The sequence below is a fragment of the Podarcis bocagei genome (assembly GCF_964188305.1).
Source record: "Podarcis bocagei genome assembly, chromosome: 4".
Lineage (NCBI taxonomy): Eukaryota > Metazoa > Chordata > Lepidosauria > Squamata > Lacertidae > Podarcis > Podarcis bocagei.
This window is the reverse complement of record NC_138128.1, coordinates 86,535,202-86,556,263: the sequence shown is the minus strand read 5'-3', so window position 1 is coordinate 86,556,263 and position 21,062 is coordinate 86,535,202. Positions and strand designations below refer to the sequence as shown.

The 21,062-nt window shown below is 42.0% G+C and overlaps 1 protein-coding gene and 1 long non-coding RNA gene across 21 annotated transcripts in view; one reads left to right on the top strand and one right to left on the bottom strand.

The window, feature by feature from the left end:
• The window catches only part of KCNMA1 (potassium calcium-activated channel subfamily M alpha 1), a 566,228-nt gene that overhangs the window by 313,640 nt on the left and 231,526 nt on the right, over nucleotides 1–21,062 (bottom strand). For 15 of the 16 annotated variants that reach the window (XM_081191549.1, XM_081191547.1, XM_081191548.1 and 12 more), the window contains exon 3: nucleotides 5,046–5,107. In XM_081191549.1, coding sequence (XP_081047675.1) covers nucleotides 5,046–5,107 — 62 coding nt within the window. Of the gene's footprint in view, nucleotides 1–2,291; nucleotides 2,524–5,022; nucleotides 5,108–21,062 lie in introns of those variants that run through there. The other variant, XM_081191546.1, reaches the window with a different exon arrangement.
• LOC308585835 lies at nucleotides 3,050–20,613 on the top strand. Of its 5 annotated transcripts, none has more exons than XR_014007609.1 (5): nucleotides 3,050–3,238; nucleotides 6,095–6,197; nucleotides 10,313–10,399; nucleotides 10,949–10,995; nucleotides 20,209–20,613. It is a non-coding gene; the product is annotated as an uncharacterized lncRNA (long non-coding RNA). The 5 variants fall into 5 exon arrangements; XR_014007610.1 differs by lacking the exon at nucleotides 20,209–20,613 and adding an exon at nucleotides 14,036–14,177; XR_014007608.1 differs by lacking the exon at nucleotides 10,949–10,995.

The following is a 21,062-nucleotide window of genomic DNA, read 5'->3' as shown; positions in this document are numbered from 1 at the left end:
TAGGATAATATTTCACTCGCTTTGATTGTACACCGGCCTAATAGACCTCTGCACAGCCCTTAATGTGAGAAATCGAGCTGGACTGTCTCCCTCCAGAGTGCTGAGCACAGTGTTTCTGTGTTGCTAGTGATGGCAATTCCCCCCCCCCCCATAAAGGAAAGGGTGTATAGATACCAATAGCAACTTAGCTTGACATTCTTCAAGATGCCTTTTTTTTTGCTTTTCTTAATATGAGCTTTCATTCACTGTTCTCTTATTTTCAGAAGGTGAAAAGCAATAGGAGCGGATGCAAAGCACTGAGTAAGAAACCCATATAAAGTTCAAGCTATCCCAGGGGCATCTCCTATTATTAGGGAAAGTTCCTTATCTGAAGGAGGGGAAATTAAATGCTTTAATCAAAGAGTTTCTGAAACCCCACAGGATAGGATTCCCAAAGCAAGCAGGCTCTTCAAAACAATTCAGTTATCAGCAATAACTCTGCTGTACTACAAAGCAACACCCGGAGCTTCTACTGCAATCGGCAGTGGATTCGGCCAGAATCCAAACAAGAGATGAATCCATGTCATTTTACAAAAGTGGTTTGTTGAAAATGGAGTTAGACATGCTGCCCGCACAGGAGTAGTCTACCCTTTCACGACACAAGCCAACTGGCCTGCCATCCTCTTTTCTGGCTGTTCCAAAGTGGCAGCAGAAACAGGAGGTTTGATGAGTTTCTACTGGACCATCACATCTGGTTGGGACCTAAAAGGAATCTTTAGGTGCAAACCCTTCACTGCTGTGTGACCTTATCAAATTGCACACATAAATTGTCATCTCAGCAGCAATTCATGAAGCCAGGTGGTACAGCCAAAATGCTTCAAACAAACCTCCAACCCTGTGTCTTGATTTGAGTCTAGCTGCTGCCACTGGGAACAGAGCAAACACTCACTCCAAAATGGGAGATAATGAGGTTTAACTTGTCTGGCCAGTGCCCTGCATAAAACAAGTGTGTGTCCTGGAACACACACGCAATTCTTCTACAGTGCAATGGTGCCTTGTGATAAACATTCAGGGGCGTCTCAGCAGATGAGGAAAAAAAGGGGGGGGAGAGTTTCTGTCAGTGAAGAAGCTGAATTCCATGCCGAGGGACATTCAGAAAGGAAGTGAAAATAAAACTGCCAATTTCATAACGCCACCACAAATCAATGGCGCAACCACACTTGGAATAAGGTGTTCATTTCTATCGTAGAGCTGAGAAGGCTTCAGCAAAGGCAACTGGAATGATAATGAGGCTGAAGCAACTCCCATATCAGGAAAGGTTAAGGATTTGTTATTTTAGAAGAAAAATGGGTGTAAAAGAAAACATGGTAAGAGGTATATAAAATTAGGCATCGTGGAGAAAGTGGATTAAAAAAAATAAAATTCTCCCTCTCTCATAATACCAGAACCCAGGGTCATACAATGAAGATGAACGCTGACAGATTCAGGGCAGTCAAAACGAAGAATTTCTTTACACAGCAACGGCTGGACCATGGAATTCCCTCCTGTGACATATAGCAACAGCCACCAACTTGTATAGTGTTAGAAGGGGTTTAGACAAATTCATGGAGAATTAGGCTATTGGATACCTTGGGAAATAGGATGTTGGGCTGGACGGGCCATAGATGTGATCCAGCAGGGCTGTTCTTACGTTTGTATGAGCTGCAGCCCTTCTCCAACGGGCCTCATACCACCTGCCCACAGCAATCGTCTTTGGCATCCTCAGTGTGAGAACATATTTCGCAACATGCTATGGAGGCTGCCTTTCTGCAGCAGCCTTAAGAGGATGGACCAGCAGCCACTGCATCCAGAGCATTGGGGGTGCCCACCTGCCTGGTTTTCTGCAGCCAAAATGATTATTGTTATTATGGTTTAGGCACCCTGCTCTCTGCTCTGAGCAAGCCCCGGGAACAGTAAATTTGGAATAGCTGGACCTCAGGTTGTGTTCCTTTCCATTCAAAAGCATCAGATAACACAACAACAGAAAGTGACTAACAATTTTAGAAAAATGTAATGACGTGCAAAAAATATATAGGGAAAAATTGGAAACCAGGGGTGGGGGTTGGGGGGGTGTCTGAGGGATCTAAATAATCCCAGCAGTGTAAAAACTGAAAATGATGTGAATGTATAAGAATACTGTTTAAAAAGTGAAAATAAAATGTTTTTTAAAAAAGAAAGTGACTAAAGATTAACATTGATCGAAAGAAAGTAGCTGTAGTTCACAATAGCTCTGACATAAAAAATGAACAATAGTCAGGAGAAAGGCAAGTACATTTTCCTACAGAAGTGCAATTTTATTTAGTCATTGGAGACTCCCCCTCCTGCCACACATAGGCGTGCTGCAGAATCAGCCAGACCCAAGTTAGCTAATGAGGTCCTGTGTTCAGCATGTTTCCATTCTTCTTTCTCTCCTTCCCATGTGTGTCAATGAGATAGAAGTCTTTGGAATTGTCACTGGTGTTTACCACTTCTGCATCTGCAAATACTCAGAAAGGGGTTTTTGGTCTTGGAATGCTCATTTAAAGATTAAATCTGCATATTAGGTGGTTGTGACATTCCAGTGTTATAAGAGAATTCCCTTATCCTGCCCATGGAATGGTATGGATATAATTTCACCACTATTCCATTCCAGTCACAATCCTGCTCTTCCCATATCTGACTAATGCTTGATCTTTCATAGCACAGCTAAACCAGTGGTCAGCCTAGCCTCATGCTCCATAGTGGTTGGGGGGGGGGACCCCATAGCTAATTACATACCTTCAATTTACTACTTTTTTTTGTTTGTTAATGTTGGCATGCCTTCTCTCGGAGGGGGAACTTTTTTTTGCATATGCTGTGGACATGTTCACATTGTTTAGGTGCTGTTTTTTTTCCCTGGCGCCACCCCCCACCCTTTGAACTCAGTGACTTTTGCTTCATTGGCCACAAACTTGATGAATCCTGTGGGCTGTGGTGACCAACATCAGTCTGTGGCTGATGTCACTATACATCTGACATGATGACATAACAGACAAATATTCAAATCAGGTAGGTTGCCACAGCCAATAGAATAAAGTGGCAGCGAAGACAGATGCAGTTGAGCACAGCAAGGAGGGAGAAGAAAGGAGGCCCCAAGCTAAGCAAGAGGGTGTTGATGTTTTAGCCCAACAACAGTTTTGCCTTTTTGGGGCACTCCCGAACAACCGATTTCCAGCTCACGTCAAGATGCCAAGTCTGAAAGGCAAGTATTTTGGGAGAGGGTAATTTGTTCAACTGCACTGAATGTGCTGCTTTCGAAATGAAAACCAGATCACAAAATATTTGATACAATGCAAGGGCTACGTAGAGGGGTGCTCTGGGAGAACACTACGAGGCACGATGCTCTGGAGGTGCCATGGCTTTTGCACCTAATTCCCCCTGCTTTTTGCCTTGCACAGCAGACGGCAGGGTATCAAACCACATCTGGAAATACATGTGCACACCCAGTCAGACACACACACACACACAGACATCCGCACATTATAGGGCAACCAATCCTAACTCTCTGACAAATACATCCATATGAGAGGCATGTATGCAACATGTTTGTTACATTTACATCTCAGGCTGAACCTACAAAACAACGGGCATGATCCAACCAAACTGAAGCAGTAATCCTGAGTTCAATGGAAGAACTAGCCACCTGCTTCAGTCTCTCCCATTGAAGTCAAAACACTTGGAGCTGCTTTGCTTTCGCTGGATTGTGTGTGAAGCAAGCAAAACTAAGAGTAATATTTGGTGCACACAATCATCTGGAACAGCCTTCCCCAACCAGGTGCCCTCCAGGTATTTTGGACTCCAACTTCTGTCATAGAATTGTAGAGTTGGAAGGGATCATCCTCAATCGTAGGCTGTGCTAGCTGGGGTAGATGGGACTTTCAGTTGAGAACATTAGGACATCAAGTTTGGGAAGGCTGTTCCGGGCAAACACCATAGCCATGCTAGGTCATCTTGCAGGTGGGACTACAGATGTGATTATTAACTAGATCAAAGATAAATTATAATTATATAATTGTACATAAAGACACAGCGCTCCTTTTGAATTACTGTACTAAAGAAAGGCACTGTGATGAAACAGTGACACTTTCTGAAACACATTTACTTGATTGACATCAGTGGAGATTGCTAACCATAAAATAAAATGTTATACTGTTTTCAGGATTCTGCATTCCACAAGAGACAGGAAAAACAACAACATGGCAGAATTCATCCATTGACTTTTAGGTTCTATTAGCAATACCAGACTAGTTATTGTTAGTTATTGTGGTTTGGCCTGACAATGCCAACACAGTATCTAGTTTGGCTTCGATAATGCCCACAGTGTGCTGCTGATACTGCAAATGGCTGTGGTACTTCCCACTCATGTCAGTTGAACTTGCCTTGTGTTGCGATGTCACAGTGTTCCACATTCCTGGCTCCTACTCGGCATCATTAACTGCCAATGGCAGTAAAATGTGGAATGTTAAAACATCACAATATGATGGAAGTTCTACTAGGTAGTGCAGAGGAGGAGGGATTAGTTGCAATGGTGGCATTTTTGAGTTGTAGCCATGCATTTACCCAGAATGTCTAATTTGGTCCATGGTACATACAATTATTTTAATTCTTACAAATCTAATTTTCCATGAGGTCCCCTCTCCTCCTGTCTTATGCCATGCTGTACTCATTTTAAAAAAAAAAAATGTGTGTGAATATTTAACCTGCTGACTGTAAGAATAAAATGTGTCTACATTCCTCATATTCTGAAAACATGAATTATTTCTCTCACCCCACAGCAAAACATGAAAAATAAAAATATGGCAAAAATTACACAAGACCTTCCCCCATTATCTTTGAAACTTAAGCCTGGGAGACTGTGTCACGTGTTAGTGTTTTCCCCCCTTTCTCTTATTGTATGCAGGTGATGAGTACAAAGCTTTGAGCTGAAGTAGATGAATGGAGCAATACAAAGTCTCATAATTGCTTTAGGGGAGGGCGGAAGGGAACAGGAAATGTATTAAAATACTCACTTTGACGAATCTATGAAGTATATTACAAGAGCACCAATACTAAGAGCGAAGACTAAGACAACCTGCAAAAGTGAAGAAGAAGAAAATGCAATCACTTTACGGGCCACAGCTGAGGCATTCATTATTCAAACAAACAGGAATGAGAAAACAGTGCAAGAAATTTCATGGTTCCATTTTAATTGCCTTATGCTTTACCAGAAATATGAATCATGCTTGCAGCGCTTGACAAAACTGGGGACAATGCTGGAAATGTATACAACCAGAGCTTGCCAAAGATATCTGTGGGCCTGAGGAAGAAAATCCAGGTGGCATCCACTGGTGGCAATATAATAATAAACACGATAATGGACAATTTACTGTCTTTAATGGTGTCCTAATATCTGCAACCTAAGGCAGTCTACCACGCCCTAATATGAATCATACAGACATCCCCTATGTAGATGTTTATGTGCTCTGGGGTTTTGTTCTAGGCCGTATCCTCTCAGGAAGTGAAGCCTTTTGGTCCCTGGGGTATGGCGCTCTCAGAAATATGACCACAACTGCAGAACACACTTTTCACTAAGACCTGTCAAAGCACCTCGCTGCTCTGTTTAATCCACCTTGGGAAAACCTCTTTGTTGACAAGAGGACTTTTAAACATTTTGAGAGAGGATTCCCAACTAGGGCTTGTATGCCATTTTGTGGCCTACTGGATTACGGGCAGAACACAACAGTGTATGACAGGTTGCGGGCGGAACCTTGTGGGGTAAATAAGAAACAACAATGTTATTTGTGGGTAATTGTCTAAGTGACCAATCCACACTATTTCATCAAATACAGTAAAGACCGGAAGTATGTAGGATAGGTTTCACTCTGTTCATAAAACAGGCAGCCATAGATTGCTTTTTATGGTCCTTACTTCCTGGAGAGAGTAGTGGTCAACTACATTTTTTGTTTTTCATTATGTTCACAATAATATAATGTCGAAGGCAATTTATACAAATAAAGCTTCATACAAACAGTTTCTTTGTGGTTTCACATTTAACCCACACATTTACTATCATGGACAGATTTTACTACAGACAAAACATAAGCATGATCACCTGCAGGTTTGAGACTCTGCTAAAAACATTCCTGTTCAGACAAACCTACCTAGGTGCTGAGAAAGATGAGGTAATTTTAATCTGTTTTCATTTTTGGACTTTTGTATGTTTTGAAGTAGGGCTGTGGTTTTTTTTCTTGATTTTACTGTTTCATCTTTTTGTAAACTGCTTTGAGCACTTTTAGAATCAAGCGGTGTATAAATTTCATTAAATAAAAAATAAACTAAGAATTTTGAAAACGTATGTGCATGTGTGTGTGTGTGTGTGTGTGCGTGCACATTAATCAATATACCACAGGCAGAGCTGCTAAATTATTTGCACAACTGCGTAAAAGAGAAGTACAGGATACTGGTCCGTAATCTCTTGCTGGATGCAAGAAGGCTGTAGCTAAAGATTTAACTCCCCACTGGGTAGAAGTGGGATTAAAAAACTGTTTTGGTAGAGGAAGCAAGCAAAATATGTGGGATTTGATGATAATGAACTAAAAACTGCTTGGTAATAACAGAGCTATGATTATAGAATATTCGAAGGGGGAGATAGAAAAGCCACAGGGGAAATGTTTTGTTTATAACAACATATGTTCAACCAGTGGATTTAAAATCAATTATAAAAATGAATATGCTCTGTCTCTCTCACTAGCCTATATCCTTTGCCCAGTCACATACCCTCAGGTCGAAGCCCCCAAAGGCCTGGAACATGAGTGTCCATCTTGCATGTCTCTTGCCTTGCTGATATCTTTAAATTGTCCACTTGTGCCAGTGGTGTAGAGATATCATCATATGGAATTGCCAGTTTCACAAGCCAGAGCGTGTTTTGAATTGTACATGCCTCTCTCTGAAAAGGGCACATAACTCATGCAGGAGAGCAAATGCTTAGCAGACCAATGACCCCAGTTTCTCCAGATAAAAAAAAATCTCAGGTAGGCAGACTTGGAAAAAAATACTCTTCTTTAAGACCTTGAAGCAATGCTGCCAGTCAAAGCAGAGAATGCATGACAAACTTAATGGACTGTGGTTTAAGGCAGCTCCTTACAGTTTATATATCTCACAGACGTCAGAGCCAATTTGACAGCTGCGTACATCTCTGCCATTTGTCTGCTGCTGAGACTGAGAAGCACACATAGCTTTGCCTTAGACTAACAAAAATCAATACTTTATGCGTGGCGGGGGTGGGTCGGGTTGGGAACGGAAATCAAACCCAAAAGGAAATACTGTCCAGGGTCATTAAAAATCGCAAAGGCCTTGTGAATCTTTGCAACAAGCCCCCCTTTGATTGCAAGATACCTGGAACAGTGTGAGGAGCAGCAAGTGAGTTTACAAAGGCTTAAAAAGAATCCTATCGGAAACAAATATTTCCACTCGACTCCCTAAATCAATTAGTTGGATTTATATAACTGCTTAGCCAAATCAACCACTTAGGAAAGTAACTCAGTCAGATGTGCATTTTCTATTTTGCTTAATTGACCCGAACAAATAAAATGCTTAAAATCAAGTTTTTGCCTTTTTTCTTCTCCCTACAGAAATCTCTCAGAATTACAAATGAACCAGGAAAGGATTTAGGGGGCCTAGTGCAAATAGGGAGAGGGGCTTCCAGCAGAGCAGTACAGTGGTACCTCAGGCTGCGAACTTAATTCGTTCCTGAGGTCCATTCTTAACCCAAAACCGTTCTTAACCTGAGGCGCGCTTTCGCTAATGGGGCCTCCCACTGCCGCCAGTACGCAATTTCTGTTCTCATTCTGAGGTGAAGTTCTTAACCCGAGGTACTACTTCTGGGTTAGCGGAGTTTGTAACCCGAAGCATTTGTAATCCGAGGTGTTTGTAACCTGAGGTACCACTGTATCAGTTCTCTGATATCTGGTGGTCACCCTGAACCTATCAGAGAATGGAGAATTGAACCACCACACTCAGAACCCTTCACCCTTCAGGTCATTTTCCCTTGGGAGAAGTAGTAGTAGACAATTTCTCAGTGATGCTTCCCTTCTTCAAAAAAAAAAAAGTTTAAAAAATGTTGTCAACAAAACAGTCTGCATTAACAAAAGTGTTTAGGCACACAATCTGTGGAGGAGCCTGGAAGTTACATACCTTAAGCCCTGAAGTGGGGAACCTTTTTCAGTAGAACAATGGATGTGCCTTTGTTTGAGAGGCTACATTTCCACCATGAAAACAGACACATATCTCTATCCCCCTTCGAGGCAAGCAAGAGAAACGACCATGGTTCAGGAACTTTAGAGGAGAGTGTGGCACGGGGACAATGAGGGGTGTATTGTGTGTGGTGGACATGGACTGGTGAGAGTTCCAGCCACTGGATAGAAAGTTCCGGAAAGATGCATTTTACTGTTGGGCCTAAGGTTTCCTCACCCCTGCCTTAAGCAAACAAACCCATCCTCCTTGGTCATACCAGGTCAACCAGGAGACAGAAGTAGAGAAGGGATGTGTGCTTCTCCTCAACTATACCTAGACCAGCCTACTTCTCAGGATGCCCTGCCAACTCCTTCAGCTCTGTAGCCCCTGCCCTACTCAGAACTGCTGTAAACAGGCCCCAAGGTGTCATTAAACATGGTTAAGCAGCCCTAGGGGATTGTGGGGTGCTATCTGGGACCATCGACAAAATCAGCCATGCAATGAGGAAGAGACTGAAATGTTGTTACAAAACAGGAAATGAGTTAAAACGGCAAAGGGTGTTAAGAAGTGTGTGCAGCATACTTAAACGTAAAGGGACCCCTGGCCATTAGGTCCAGTCATGACCGACTCTGGGGTTGCAGCGCTCATCTCACTTTATTGGCCGAGGGAGCCGGCGTACAGCTTCCGGGCCATGTGGCCAGTATGACTAAGCCGCTTCTGGCGAACCAGAGCAGTGCACGGAAATGCCGTTTACCTTCCCGCTGGAGTGGTACCTATTTATCTACTTGCACTGTGACATGCTTTCGAACTGCTAGGTTGGCAGGAGCTGAGACTGAGCAACGGGAGCTCACCCCGTCGCGGGGATTCAAACCGTCGACCTTCTGATCAGGAAGCCCTAGGCTCTGTGGTTTAACCCACAGCGCCACCCACGTCCCTTAAGCGGCATACTTAGAGATAGTCAATACAGGGTGTGGGTGTGGTGGGATCTTATATTGTGGTAAATTCTGCCTGTTTTGGGCCAAGGAGGAACATAGGAAGCTGTCATATACTGAGCCAAAACACTGGTCCATCAGTTCAATATCTTCTACATCAGTGTTCATCAACCTTGAGTCCCAGATGTTGCTGAATTGCAACTCCCATCATCGTCAGCCAGCTTAGCCCGGTGGTCAGGAATGACCAACAACATACAGAGACCCAAAGCTGAAGAACACTACAATTTTTCAGACAGGGGTTTCTCCCAGTCCTACTGGAGATGCTAGGAACTGATCCTGGGCCTTATGTATGTAAACCAGACGTTCTCCATACCACTGAGCTATTGCCATTCATCTCATTGAATCCCAGAACTAGTAGGTTTAGGAAATTGCTGCTCCCCACTGATTTTTTAAATATTTAAATACTCATGCACGCCTCTCTTTCTTCCCATCCTTCCCATGGGTCTCATCCTGCAAAAGTCCCATGGCTTCCACAATCTCCTGGATTGGCTATCAGCCAAAAACATTTACAAAATGGCTGTTGCTATCGTGAATGCATTTCCTCAGAAGAAAAGACTTGATTTTGGCAGTGTTCCTTTCGCGGGCATATGTGTTTCAGGATTGCAGCCTGCGTAGCTTCTGAATGCATTGTCAGAGGGCAGACTGACTGCAAGACAAGGCAGGGAATAATTAGCAGTTAACTCCCCAGAGAGATGGAGGGGGAAAACAAAGGAAAGAGAACCTCTGTTCTTCAAGCCATCATTCAGCTGTGTAATAACACTTTTTGAAGTGGGGATAACAGTTATTATATATGGTACACTGAAGCTCCATGAAGGCACAGTCCACAGAAAAGCTAACTAGGCCTTGCATTATTTTGTTTTTGTCTAACGAAAGAAAAACATTAGTTCTTTGGTGTACAACTTTTCTGCTCTGTGCACGCCAGCTGGGTAGAAATGATTTACAAAGATGCTTGTAAAATCCCAATCGCCAACAGATTCAGCCGTCTTCATATCCAGATTTGTATCCTCATTAGAGCCCTTTCATTCTAATTTTATGCCCCCATTTGAATAATGCTTTACTATTCATTTTGACAGAGCAGGCTGTTCTTGCAGAATCTGAAGCAGCCGTGCTATCTAAAAGGACTGGTGAACTGAAAGAAGAAGAAGAAAGCCATTTCTCAGGTAGAAATGGTGTTCTTCTTTTGTTGATTCTGGTGCATTGCAATGATTAATTGATACTTCGGCAGCCCAGGAGAGGCAGCTCACGTGACTGCTCCTACAACACTAAGGTCACAAAGAAAACATCTGCTGACATGGTCAAGGTGACCCTCAATGGTTCAGGGTCAGAGAACCTGGCCAAACCACATTGGTGGAGGCTTTATAATCTACCTATAGTAAGATGGGGAGAGTGTAAGGTGCTAAGGCAGGGGGTGGGCAAAACTGTTGAGGAAGGCATTGCCTTGGGAAATAATCTGCATGGGGTGTCGCATGCCGGTGCAGAGCTGAGCTAGTTGATCACAGATGGAGCTGGGGCAATTTTGTTCTGGATTAATTAATCCAGAATAAAAAAATGGTCCTGAATCTATCATCTCAGAAGCAAGTCCCATTGGGTTTAACACCTACTCTCAAAAAGAGCATTAAAAGAAAAGAAAAGAAACCCAAAACAGTGCATCAGATCAGCGCAACTGCTCGTCTGGAAAGCAAATTAAAGCAATTTCTTCTTCATTTTAGTGTGCTATATACATAACCCAGAGAACTAAGAAAAAGTGAAGGGCAAGGTAAGGAAGGAACACAAAGAATGGAACCCTGATAGGATGGATATTTACATGAAACTGCGCAATACATTTCTTGCCCACATAAGCAGGTTAGATGCTATGAATGTTTGGTCAAAACTAAATCCTATTGCATTCAATGGGATTTACTCTCAGGTTAAGTGGAGTTAGAACTGCAGCACAAGGCTTCCACCTTATGCACACTGACCTGGGCGTAAACCCCATTGAAAATTGTGGGATTTACTTCTGGTAAGTATGCCTTGCATAAGACAGTTGATGTAGAGTAGAATTCCATGCACGCTTTCCTGGCCACAAGCCCACTCAACTCAATGGCCTTAATTCCATGCAAAATTGAAAAACAGGACCATGCTGTACTTCTACTGCTATATGTTCAACTTTCCCTGCTAATCTACAGAAAAAATGTCAAGGCTGTGTACAAACAACATTTTATTATAGAATCCATTAAGACTAGGTACTTGTTGTAGTTTCCCCCCCTACATAGTCCACACACAGTCTAGATCGACTGCATATTTTTTTGCCCCTGAAAAGCACTTCTTGAGAAACTGGTTTCACTCTGAAAATAAAAGCACATTGCAGATTTGAGTCTGCGTTTCTCCTCAATATGTCCATTTTAAAACAGATGTAGGTGGTTCTGACAATGGTGGGTGGGTTATCTACTCCTGCCCAGTGACGCTATAGGTGGGCATATACCAAAATTGCAATCACCACTTCCTCCTTCATTTACCTGAGGCATGTGCAGGGAAGAAAAGGCACAGGTAACCTAATCAAGGGGAGGGTTTTCAAATGTGGATGAGCATGCATGAATCCAGATTGAAAAAAACTACATGTTTATGCTACGATCAGGTTAGTGTGTACGCAGCCCAGCCTTCCATTTACTTTCTCATTTTCGAAGCATTCTAGTCAGTGACAAATCCACAAGAAAGACACTCCCATCTGTTAGTTGGATTGTGTATTTGAATTTAATTAGGGTTTTTTGTGTGAGAATGCCTAGCGAGCAGACCAACAGACGTACAGAGAGCTTTGCCAATGCAAGTTGCAATTTAATTAGCAACAAAACAAATCTTTCTGGAATAGTTTGCTCCTGCTATGAGTTTGTTTCTGCTGTAATGTTGAATTACCAATCCACTTGGTGTTTAAAAAGCTTGTTACATCCCTCTTCAAGTGGCTGAGGAATGTATCTGCCCTACATAATTTATTTTAGTTGTACCAATGTAACAAACATCACTTCTCGCAGGGGATCCTGGGAATTGCAGTGTGGTGACATAAAACATTTCATTGGAGTCTTAACCCTGTTTTGGGGTGATACATACTCTACAGCTGCATGTGAAGCTATGCCTGACTGAATCTCGCTTCAACAGTTCTTCTGGGTTATCTCGGCAAAGTGAGAGACTGAAATGTTATTCCAGTATTGTTCTTCTGCTGTCCAATGTTTTGACAAGAGAAATACCCCTCTCATCTTGAAGGCATCAATAGCCACAGCTTTCAGCTGTAGATCAGGATGAATGCAGTCTGAGGGATCCATTTTAACCTGATTTGTCCATGGGATTTGACTGTTCCAACCCAACTATGTCATGCCCATATTCGACTGCCTCTCGCATCAATCACCTGCTTAGGTCCAAGCCATCAGGATTTGTTTATTTATACGTTTTTAAAAGCCCAGCTAATTATACACAAAATTATATATCCAAATTCACATGTGAAAAATGTATAATATGTATGAGTCAAGCCCCATGCTGGACTAAATTTCTGCAGCATAATTTTATAAGTATTAACACTAAGTATTTTTACACAGTTACATTAATTGTTGTAGGCATCTGTTTATATGCAGGGTACTTTTTAAAAATGGAGTATATATACACATAAAATTATACATACCATGTGTATAATAATGGATATAATATGGAAGAGTTGTTTGTTGTACTATTAGCAAAGCCATTCAATGAAACCCCTTCATGGAAAAATCCATGCAGATAAGCTCCATGTCGAGATTTTCAGAAAATTCCACCCATACTTCCGATAGCCCCCACTTAGATTAAATAATCCAAACTCAGAAAGACAGTGGGAATCATACATAAAGTTCTTCTGCCTGAGTACAATGAAGTGCAGTTGTTTCATAATGCAATAAGACCTAGCCTGCCTTTCATTTCAACCAGAGTATAATTGATGATAGTGAGTACAGAAGCACATAGCCATATTATTCTTTCTGAGTATGTTGCTGATAGAGAGAAAAAGATTCTACAGACTGTATTCTATTGTAACCATAACAATGGTCCCATCCTCTCATACGGCCCACAACTACTGGTGTGAAAGGAGATCTAAGCGACCTATCCCCTGATAGCTATGGGTGAAGAATATAAGATAAGGTTACCAGAAGTCCCCGTTTCCCGGGGACAGTCCCCGGATTTACAAATCAGTCCCCATACAAAATCCATTGAAGTTGAAAAGTGTCCCTGGATTCATTGAAAAAAATCTGGTAACCTTAATATAAGAGCCTGGGCAGAAGATACTATCTAAGAGTGAAGATGTGAAGCAAATACTCTGCATCCACTTGGAGAAACATGACACATCTGATGCTACAGTTACACTCTTTGGTCATTGTCACTCTGATCTCCTAGACTGGCCATCTAGTGGTCAGAACACTCCTCTGCACTGAGAGAGAGAGAGAGAAGGAATATGTACATTAATGTGTACGAGTTAAGGTTTATGTATGAAAGCTCTTCAATTTTCTGAACTATATCCAACACGTGTCCTTACCGTTTCCCCATATAAGAGTCTCACAAGCTGTTACTACTACTACTACTACTACTAATAATAATAATTTATTTATACGCCGCCCATCTGGCTGGGTCCCCCCAGCCACTCTGGGCGGCTTCCAACAACACACTAAAATACAATAACCTATTAAACATTATGAGCTTTATGTGCAAACAATATGTTGCACTAATTTTGTTCGTTCTTCAACAGGTCTTTAACCATGGTAAATTCTTAGAGGAGTAGACCACAACATGCTAAATTTCTTTTCCAGGCACCCAAGGAAGCACCTTCAGCACAGGACCAGACGAATATGCCCAACTCCACTGAAAGAATAAACTTGTGCAGATTTCCACACTTTTTTTGGGGGGGGGAGCTGTCCCCAACATGCACAACAGCTTATGTCTTATAAATAAAGTAATGAGTCCAAAAACATTTTACTAGCTTATTCACTGAAACATGCCTATGATAGTCACATGCCCAGATTAATTTTCATAAAAAGAAACCATTTCCCCCCTCAAGAAAAAAAAGCTGTCCTGCCCAAAGAAAATATTTACCCAATTTTAACTAGGTAAGTGGTTTTTACAAGCCCATATTAAGCACTTGCTAAACTCAACCAGAGGTTCATGGAAATATACTGGCTTAAGATATAGACATTGCTTCTAAAAAAAATGTTCTGACCCCCTGCAACAAATTTTCAAGCTATCTGAAATTATTACATACATGATACCCACCTGCACCCAGCCGCTTTTGAAAATGGCAAATAATCATGATCAGAAATTTAAGTTTGAATCTGTACTCCTTGTGCAAACATCATCTGTAGACATGGATAGAGTAGCTTCTTTGCAATCACTCAAACAAGCAAAATAATTTTCACAACAAATATATTCACGAAACAAGTTATAAATAACACTGCTGTGGCCTCAGCTTGAAAACTCAGGCTCACACTTGATTCTATGCATGTTTAGGCTGATATTCAACGCACACTTATCTGGAAATAAATCCAGCAGGCCGTGCTTAACACATTTAGCTCAGCTGGTAGAGCTTGAGACTCTTGATCTCAGGGTTGTGGGTTTGAGCCCCACATTGGGCAAAAGATTCTTGCATTGTGGGGGGGGTACCCTTGTGGTCCCTTCCAGAGTTTTAGGATGAGGCTGAAAATATACTGGCTGCAATGAAACCAATGTAAGACAAAGGGGGTCATGCATAACTTGTATACCCAAGTTAAAGTTGGATGTCTTGGGGGGGGGAGCATGTGGAATTTACTCAGAATTACTATTATATTTTCAGAGACAATTCTTGATTTTGATTCTTTGTAGAGACCTTACTAATAGTGGATTGTTTTATCCACGTTCCAACAACCACCCTCTCCATCCAAATTATTGCCATTTGTTAGCTAAGTGATATGTGAAGGGCATGACATTTTGCAGGGGCGTGAGGAGAAAGCTGGGAAAATCCAACTGCGTGAAAGCTAATCTCTAGTACAGCTATGCTGGGTTCCTCCCGTGTGATGCTGGGTGATTTGAGCATATTCAGAATCAGTTCTAACAATCAAATAAACTCATTGTAAGATTCCAAACAGAAATACCACGAGGAAGGAAAGTTGGTCCTCTAAAATTGTTGGTTAAAGAAATGAAGTTCAGTGGTAGGGTTTAAAAGCTAGATGGCGGAGGAGAAAAAAATGCCCAAATATAGGCCTGGCATCAGCAGCTGGCATCAAGCTGCCATGGTCTGAGGTAGGTTGGGATGAATGAATCAGTCTGTTTCTGGTGTATGACTGTTTCTCATGTGTTCATTCATTTCTATTCCATCCTATTTCCATCTTTAACTCTGGGTTGTTGTTGTGTTAAAAAAAATACAAAAGATTTGCATTAAAATATGTATTTTAGCACACTACATATTTAAATATTTTATATTCAAAGTATTTTATTTTATGTGCTATCATAATAAAACATATTTAAATTTAAAAGTTTATTTTTAATACATATTTTAACTCAACGTATTCCTTTCTAAGGACGCGGGTGGCGCTGTGGGCTAAAGCCTCAGCGCCTAGGGCTTGCCGATCGAAAGGTCGGCGGTTCGAATCCCCGCGGCGGGGTGCGCTCCCGCTGCTCGGTCCCAGCGCCTGCCAACCTAGCAGTTCGAAAGCACCCCCGGGTGCAAGTAGATAAATAGGTACCGCTTACCAGCGGGAAGGTAAACGGCGTTCCGTGTGCTGCGCTGGCTCGCCAGATGCAGCTTTGTCACGCTGGCCACGTGACCCGGAAGTGTCTCCGGACAGCGCTGGCCCCCGGCCAATAGATGTGAGATGGGCGCACAAACCCCAGAGTCTGTCAAGACTGGCCCGTTCGGGCAGGGGTACCTTTACCTTTACCTTTATTCCTTTCTAAACACATTGAATGTGTTATTTTTATGCATTTTAGAACGTGTTCCGAGCTGAGACATGTATCACAAATGTTGGAGATAATAGAATCATAGTGTTGGAAGGGACCATGAGGGCCATTTAGTCCAACCCTCTGCAATGCAGGAATCTTTTGCCCAACACAACTCACTAGCCTGAGGTTAAAGGTCTCTACTTGAAAGATGTGGGCCAAACCACAGCCTCTGCCATCCCTAGCACTAGGTCCCTGACACTTGCCCTGGGCTACCAGGCAGCTAGGTCTTGTTCCCCACAATGCCCCAAATGTAGCATCACTTACAAACATTGTGGGAACTAAAGGGCAGCTAGATCTAGCCACCTAATGCTGCTCTGAGCATTGCTTCTGCTGCCATCCATCATCACTGCCAGGTAAAGCCACAATCCATCAACAGAGGGCACTTTGGGCAACTTAGGGCATCTTTGCCCAGGGACCCCTCAAATCTTACACAAGACTTGTAAAGATGGCCTTCCAAAACCTTTATTTGTCTGATTATCACATGAGCAGCACTACTGTGAAGTACTGAAAAGCAGACAGAATTTAAGATCATTAACTACAAGGGGATATGCAAAACATGTCTCTTTATTTCTATGGATTTTGCCACCTTCCTCCATGCTGAACTTCATCACTGCCCTGTTCAGAATACAAATACAGAACACAAATCTGCCTGGCTTGTAATGCTCAGATGAATTACGAATCAACTGTCATTTCCCCCAGAATTTTAACAGCTCAGGGAAGAAAGAGAGATTTGGCACATATGCAGAATGGGTCTTTGGTTGAAGGCCTACTTTTTGTCCAAGACTTTGGCCAGGCATCCGAACAACTGAGATAATGCACAGCACTGCAATGCATAGCACATGGTCAGTAGAGAGACCAAACTCATGGAGGTGTAGCAGAGGGGTCAAGACCAGGGAATCCAGCCCCTTCGGTTCCCTCGTTGTGTGAGCTATGAATATCTGAAGAGGGCTTATCTCAGGAAATGGAAACACCAAAGTCCCTTCCCGACTCAGAGCAGTGAGCAAGTCTAACCTGTGTGGCATATGGGCAGGAATGGGGAGTCTGTGGCACTGTGACATTGTTGGGACTCCAACTCCCATCAGCCTGAGCTGTAACAACAATGATCAGGGATGAGGGGAGTTAGTAGCACACAGGCTGAATCCACAAATGACATCCATCCAGTTGCCAACTCAACACCTTCTGCAAGCCTGAGTCTTGAGAGGTGCTAATGTTCTACACTAGCCAGAGCATATTCTGTGAGCCAGCAAGGCTCAGTAAGGAAACAACAAAAATGTATGAACAGAATGATTCTTCCATAACCGGCTCACTCCGTTGGTTCTTACTAAAGGGGAAAACCTTTCTCACTGACTTAAGGGAAGCATTTTTTATAGTAAGTAAGCCTCCTTGAAAATAAACACTAGAGGAGATACATTTACTATGCCCTAGTTAAATTAGTCGTGAATAATTACAGTGTACTGTTGATCACATAACTGAAATAGCAAACACTGAATTGCTACATTGCTGAATTAATCAAGGGAGAGTGGGCTAATTAAGAGTAGGAAATCTGCTGGTAAGGCAGTTGAATAAAATGTGTCTGAAGGTCAGTTTTAGAAGGTCTTTTCGCAAAGCAGCTTTCTCTCTTCATTAGAGTTGTAGAAAAAAATGATAACTTTGCCTAAGAGAACAAGAAAACCATCATAAAGTCTATACACAGTTTGTAGAGTAGGTGCAGATTGTGTGTGTTTGCTTGCCCACCCACCAGGCCTTTCCACAATTAAGACTTCATATACCAAGCAAATGCATGAAGAAATTAATTTGAAAATTGTCCAGTAGCACCTTAGAGACAAACTAAGTTTGTTCTGGGTATAAGCTTTTGTGTGCATGTGTGTTACCTTAATCATCTTCAAACATTCTGCAATGCTTGTCATACAAGCAACCACACGCACGCCCACACACACACGTATGTCTCTTCTAAAATCCGAGTTGCAATAATCCCCGACGAGGATGGGAGCAGTTCTGCTCTCCCCCGTCAGCTATGAGGCTGAATGCACTCTCCCTAATTCCCTACAAAACCAGCAAGCACAGCAGGGGCTTAGTAAAGAAGGTGAGCTTCCAGCACGAGACCCTCAAATGTTTTTCTCAACAATTCAGGGTAAGGGGCTTCCCCGCCCCCTTTCTTTTCTCCAAACCCTGGATGCTGAGTCATGTATCTGCAGGGCCTTAACATTTAGAGTGGTACCTCGGGTTACAGACACTTCAGGTTACAGACTCCACTAACCCAGAAATAGTACCTCGGGTTAAGAACCTTGCTTCAGGATGAGAACAGAAATCGTGCGGCAGCAGGGGGAGGCCCCATTAGCTAAAGTGGTGCTTCAGGTTAAGAACAGTTTCAGGTTAAGAATGCAAGAAAACATGAGGTAACTGGGTCTTCAGAAAGGAGACATTTGACCTTCACAAAATGATAATAAAGTACCAGTGTGAGAAATAATGACACAAACACACACACAATAGACATATGCTGTAGATACACAGAGAACCTCTCAGTATCGCATTAACTCCACCCAAGACTTTCGCTTCTTGTCTTTGCTTGACCGCTTAATGGGATACATTATATTAATAATTTCTCCTATAAAAATGAGTACAATTCAAATGGCTCCTTATGTCATATGAGTCATTCTGGCTTTATGAACCAGTTAAGACCACAGGGGGAGAGGTGTTGAGTACCAGTCTCTTTCACAATATATCTTGAATTTTCTACTCGCTGTTTCATATCAATTTTCTTCATTTTTTAGTGACACTTGAAAAACGTGGGCTGACTGATACATGCAATAATAATCATCATCAGGCAAATTACAGTGTACAGTAATCATCAACATTCCATCTTTTAAGTTTTGTCTGTTGTTGTAATAGTCTCCTCTGTTTTATATGCATTATAAAATGAAATAATACTGAAACTGACACAGGGACAAACAGAAGAAGACGCCTTCACCCCGGTATGGCTCCCCTTTATCACATACACAGCCCAACAGGACAATGACAATAATCCACCAACAGCATACAAATCAATATGGCTAACCTGATCCGAAACACCCACCCACCTCACTCACACACGAAAACAAAGATCACCACAGCCAATCACAAGCAAACAATCACACCCTAGGCCAACCCCAACCTCTCTCACCACCAAAGGAACACAAGTGAACAACACAAATAACGCTGACACCAAACTCTACATACATTAAACATAATAGAAACACTGCCACCCGACCCCACCCCCATCCATCTTCCCTCTCTCCACCCCCCCTTTCTTTTTTCTTTCTTTTTTCTTCTCCCCCTAATGCCTCAACAAATGAAACGGATTTGTAAAATGCTACATGGAAAAAAAAACCCGAGGCATTACACTTACTTCTGTAAAACAAGAAAAAAGTAAATAAATAAATAAAATGAAATAATATAAAAGCTTTAACCCCCCCCCCCAATCCCATCAACAGAAGTCCTTATTTCCACTTCATAGTAGCGTTAGAAGTGACCAAGGGGCCCATTTGTAGCAAGACAGGAGATGGCATTGTTCCAGAGGCAACCAGGGCGGCATCTCGTCATTTCCAACCTTTCCATGACCTTCTAATTCTTTGCTGCATTAACAGCTGAAAAAGTAAATGGTGAAACATAACAAATGTTCCATTTGATAATGTTTAAATAGACAGTGCCAGAAAAGATAATGCTTACTTGAATGGAGCATTCTTGAAGCGAACACTATTAATGTACCTAATCTGGCTTTGTGCACCCTTCAAAAAGAGGATTCTGTGCTTGTATAGCACATCCCGAAGGACTTCCTTCTCCAGTAATTCATTGCCTTATAAAAGGGATGGCTGCTAGGTATAATAATGGTAGAATAACTGTATAACTTTGTATTTGCTTATTTATAGTTCCCCAGTGGATGGATTTTTGTTCCAGGACATGTTAGGCCTGGAATAAATCATATATCTAGCACTTGGGCTTTTAAAATGCTTTTCACATTTTTCTTCTTTTTCAGCCTGTTTTCTGGTGGGAACCAAAGGAGATCCAATAAGACTAGTGAAATTTCTCAGGCTTGCTTCAGAGATTTAAATGCCATGGTGATCTCCATTAAAAAACTACAGCAACAAACCAGCACTGACAACAAACAGCAATAGTTGGGAATAAATGATGAGTTGGATGTGCTGCTGGAACCATTTCAATGTAAGTCACATTGGGCACAGTGGTCCCACCAGTGGAGGAATTCTCACCTTATTTCTCTACCACACCAGCCTCTCTCAACCTGGTACCTTCCCAGATTGTGTTGGACCCCAACTTCCACCAGAGCCAGCCAGCTTGGCCAATAGTTAAGGATTATGGGATTTGTAGACCAACAGGACCTGGAGGAAGACTGTTGTACCCTGTACATTTGACAACTTGCAGCTGAATGGTAAGTTCCTAAAACTATGATGGTAGAAGAAGAGAAAGCAGCTGAATCTTTTCCTCTCTGTTCTTTCTCTGGCCTTTTCACCCTTAACCTTCAATAGCAAGAAATGATTGAGAGGAAATCCTCCTCCTTCAATGGCAACAACAGTAAAGCCGTCAAATAAAATTCATCTGGAAATTATATATTGCACGGCATCTCTATATTAGTTCTTAAATGTGACCTGGAGTTTAGAAGAATAGCTCAGTCAGTGGATCATAAGACTCTTAACCTCAGAGTCTATGATCAGCTTCAATATTATTCATTTTTCCAATTACATAATGTAGCCATTAGCTAAACAAGAAATTACGAAAAATATTTCTACTAAGAAATGTAAACACAGCATCTTTGGCGACATTTATGTCAGCTAAGATGAAAAAGAAAGGCAGATTTCATTTTAAACAAGGAAA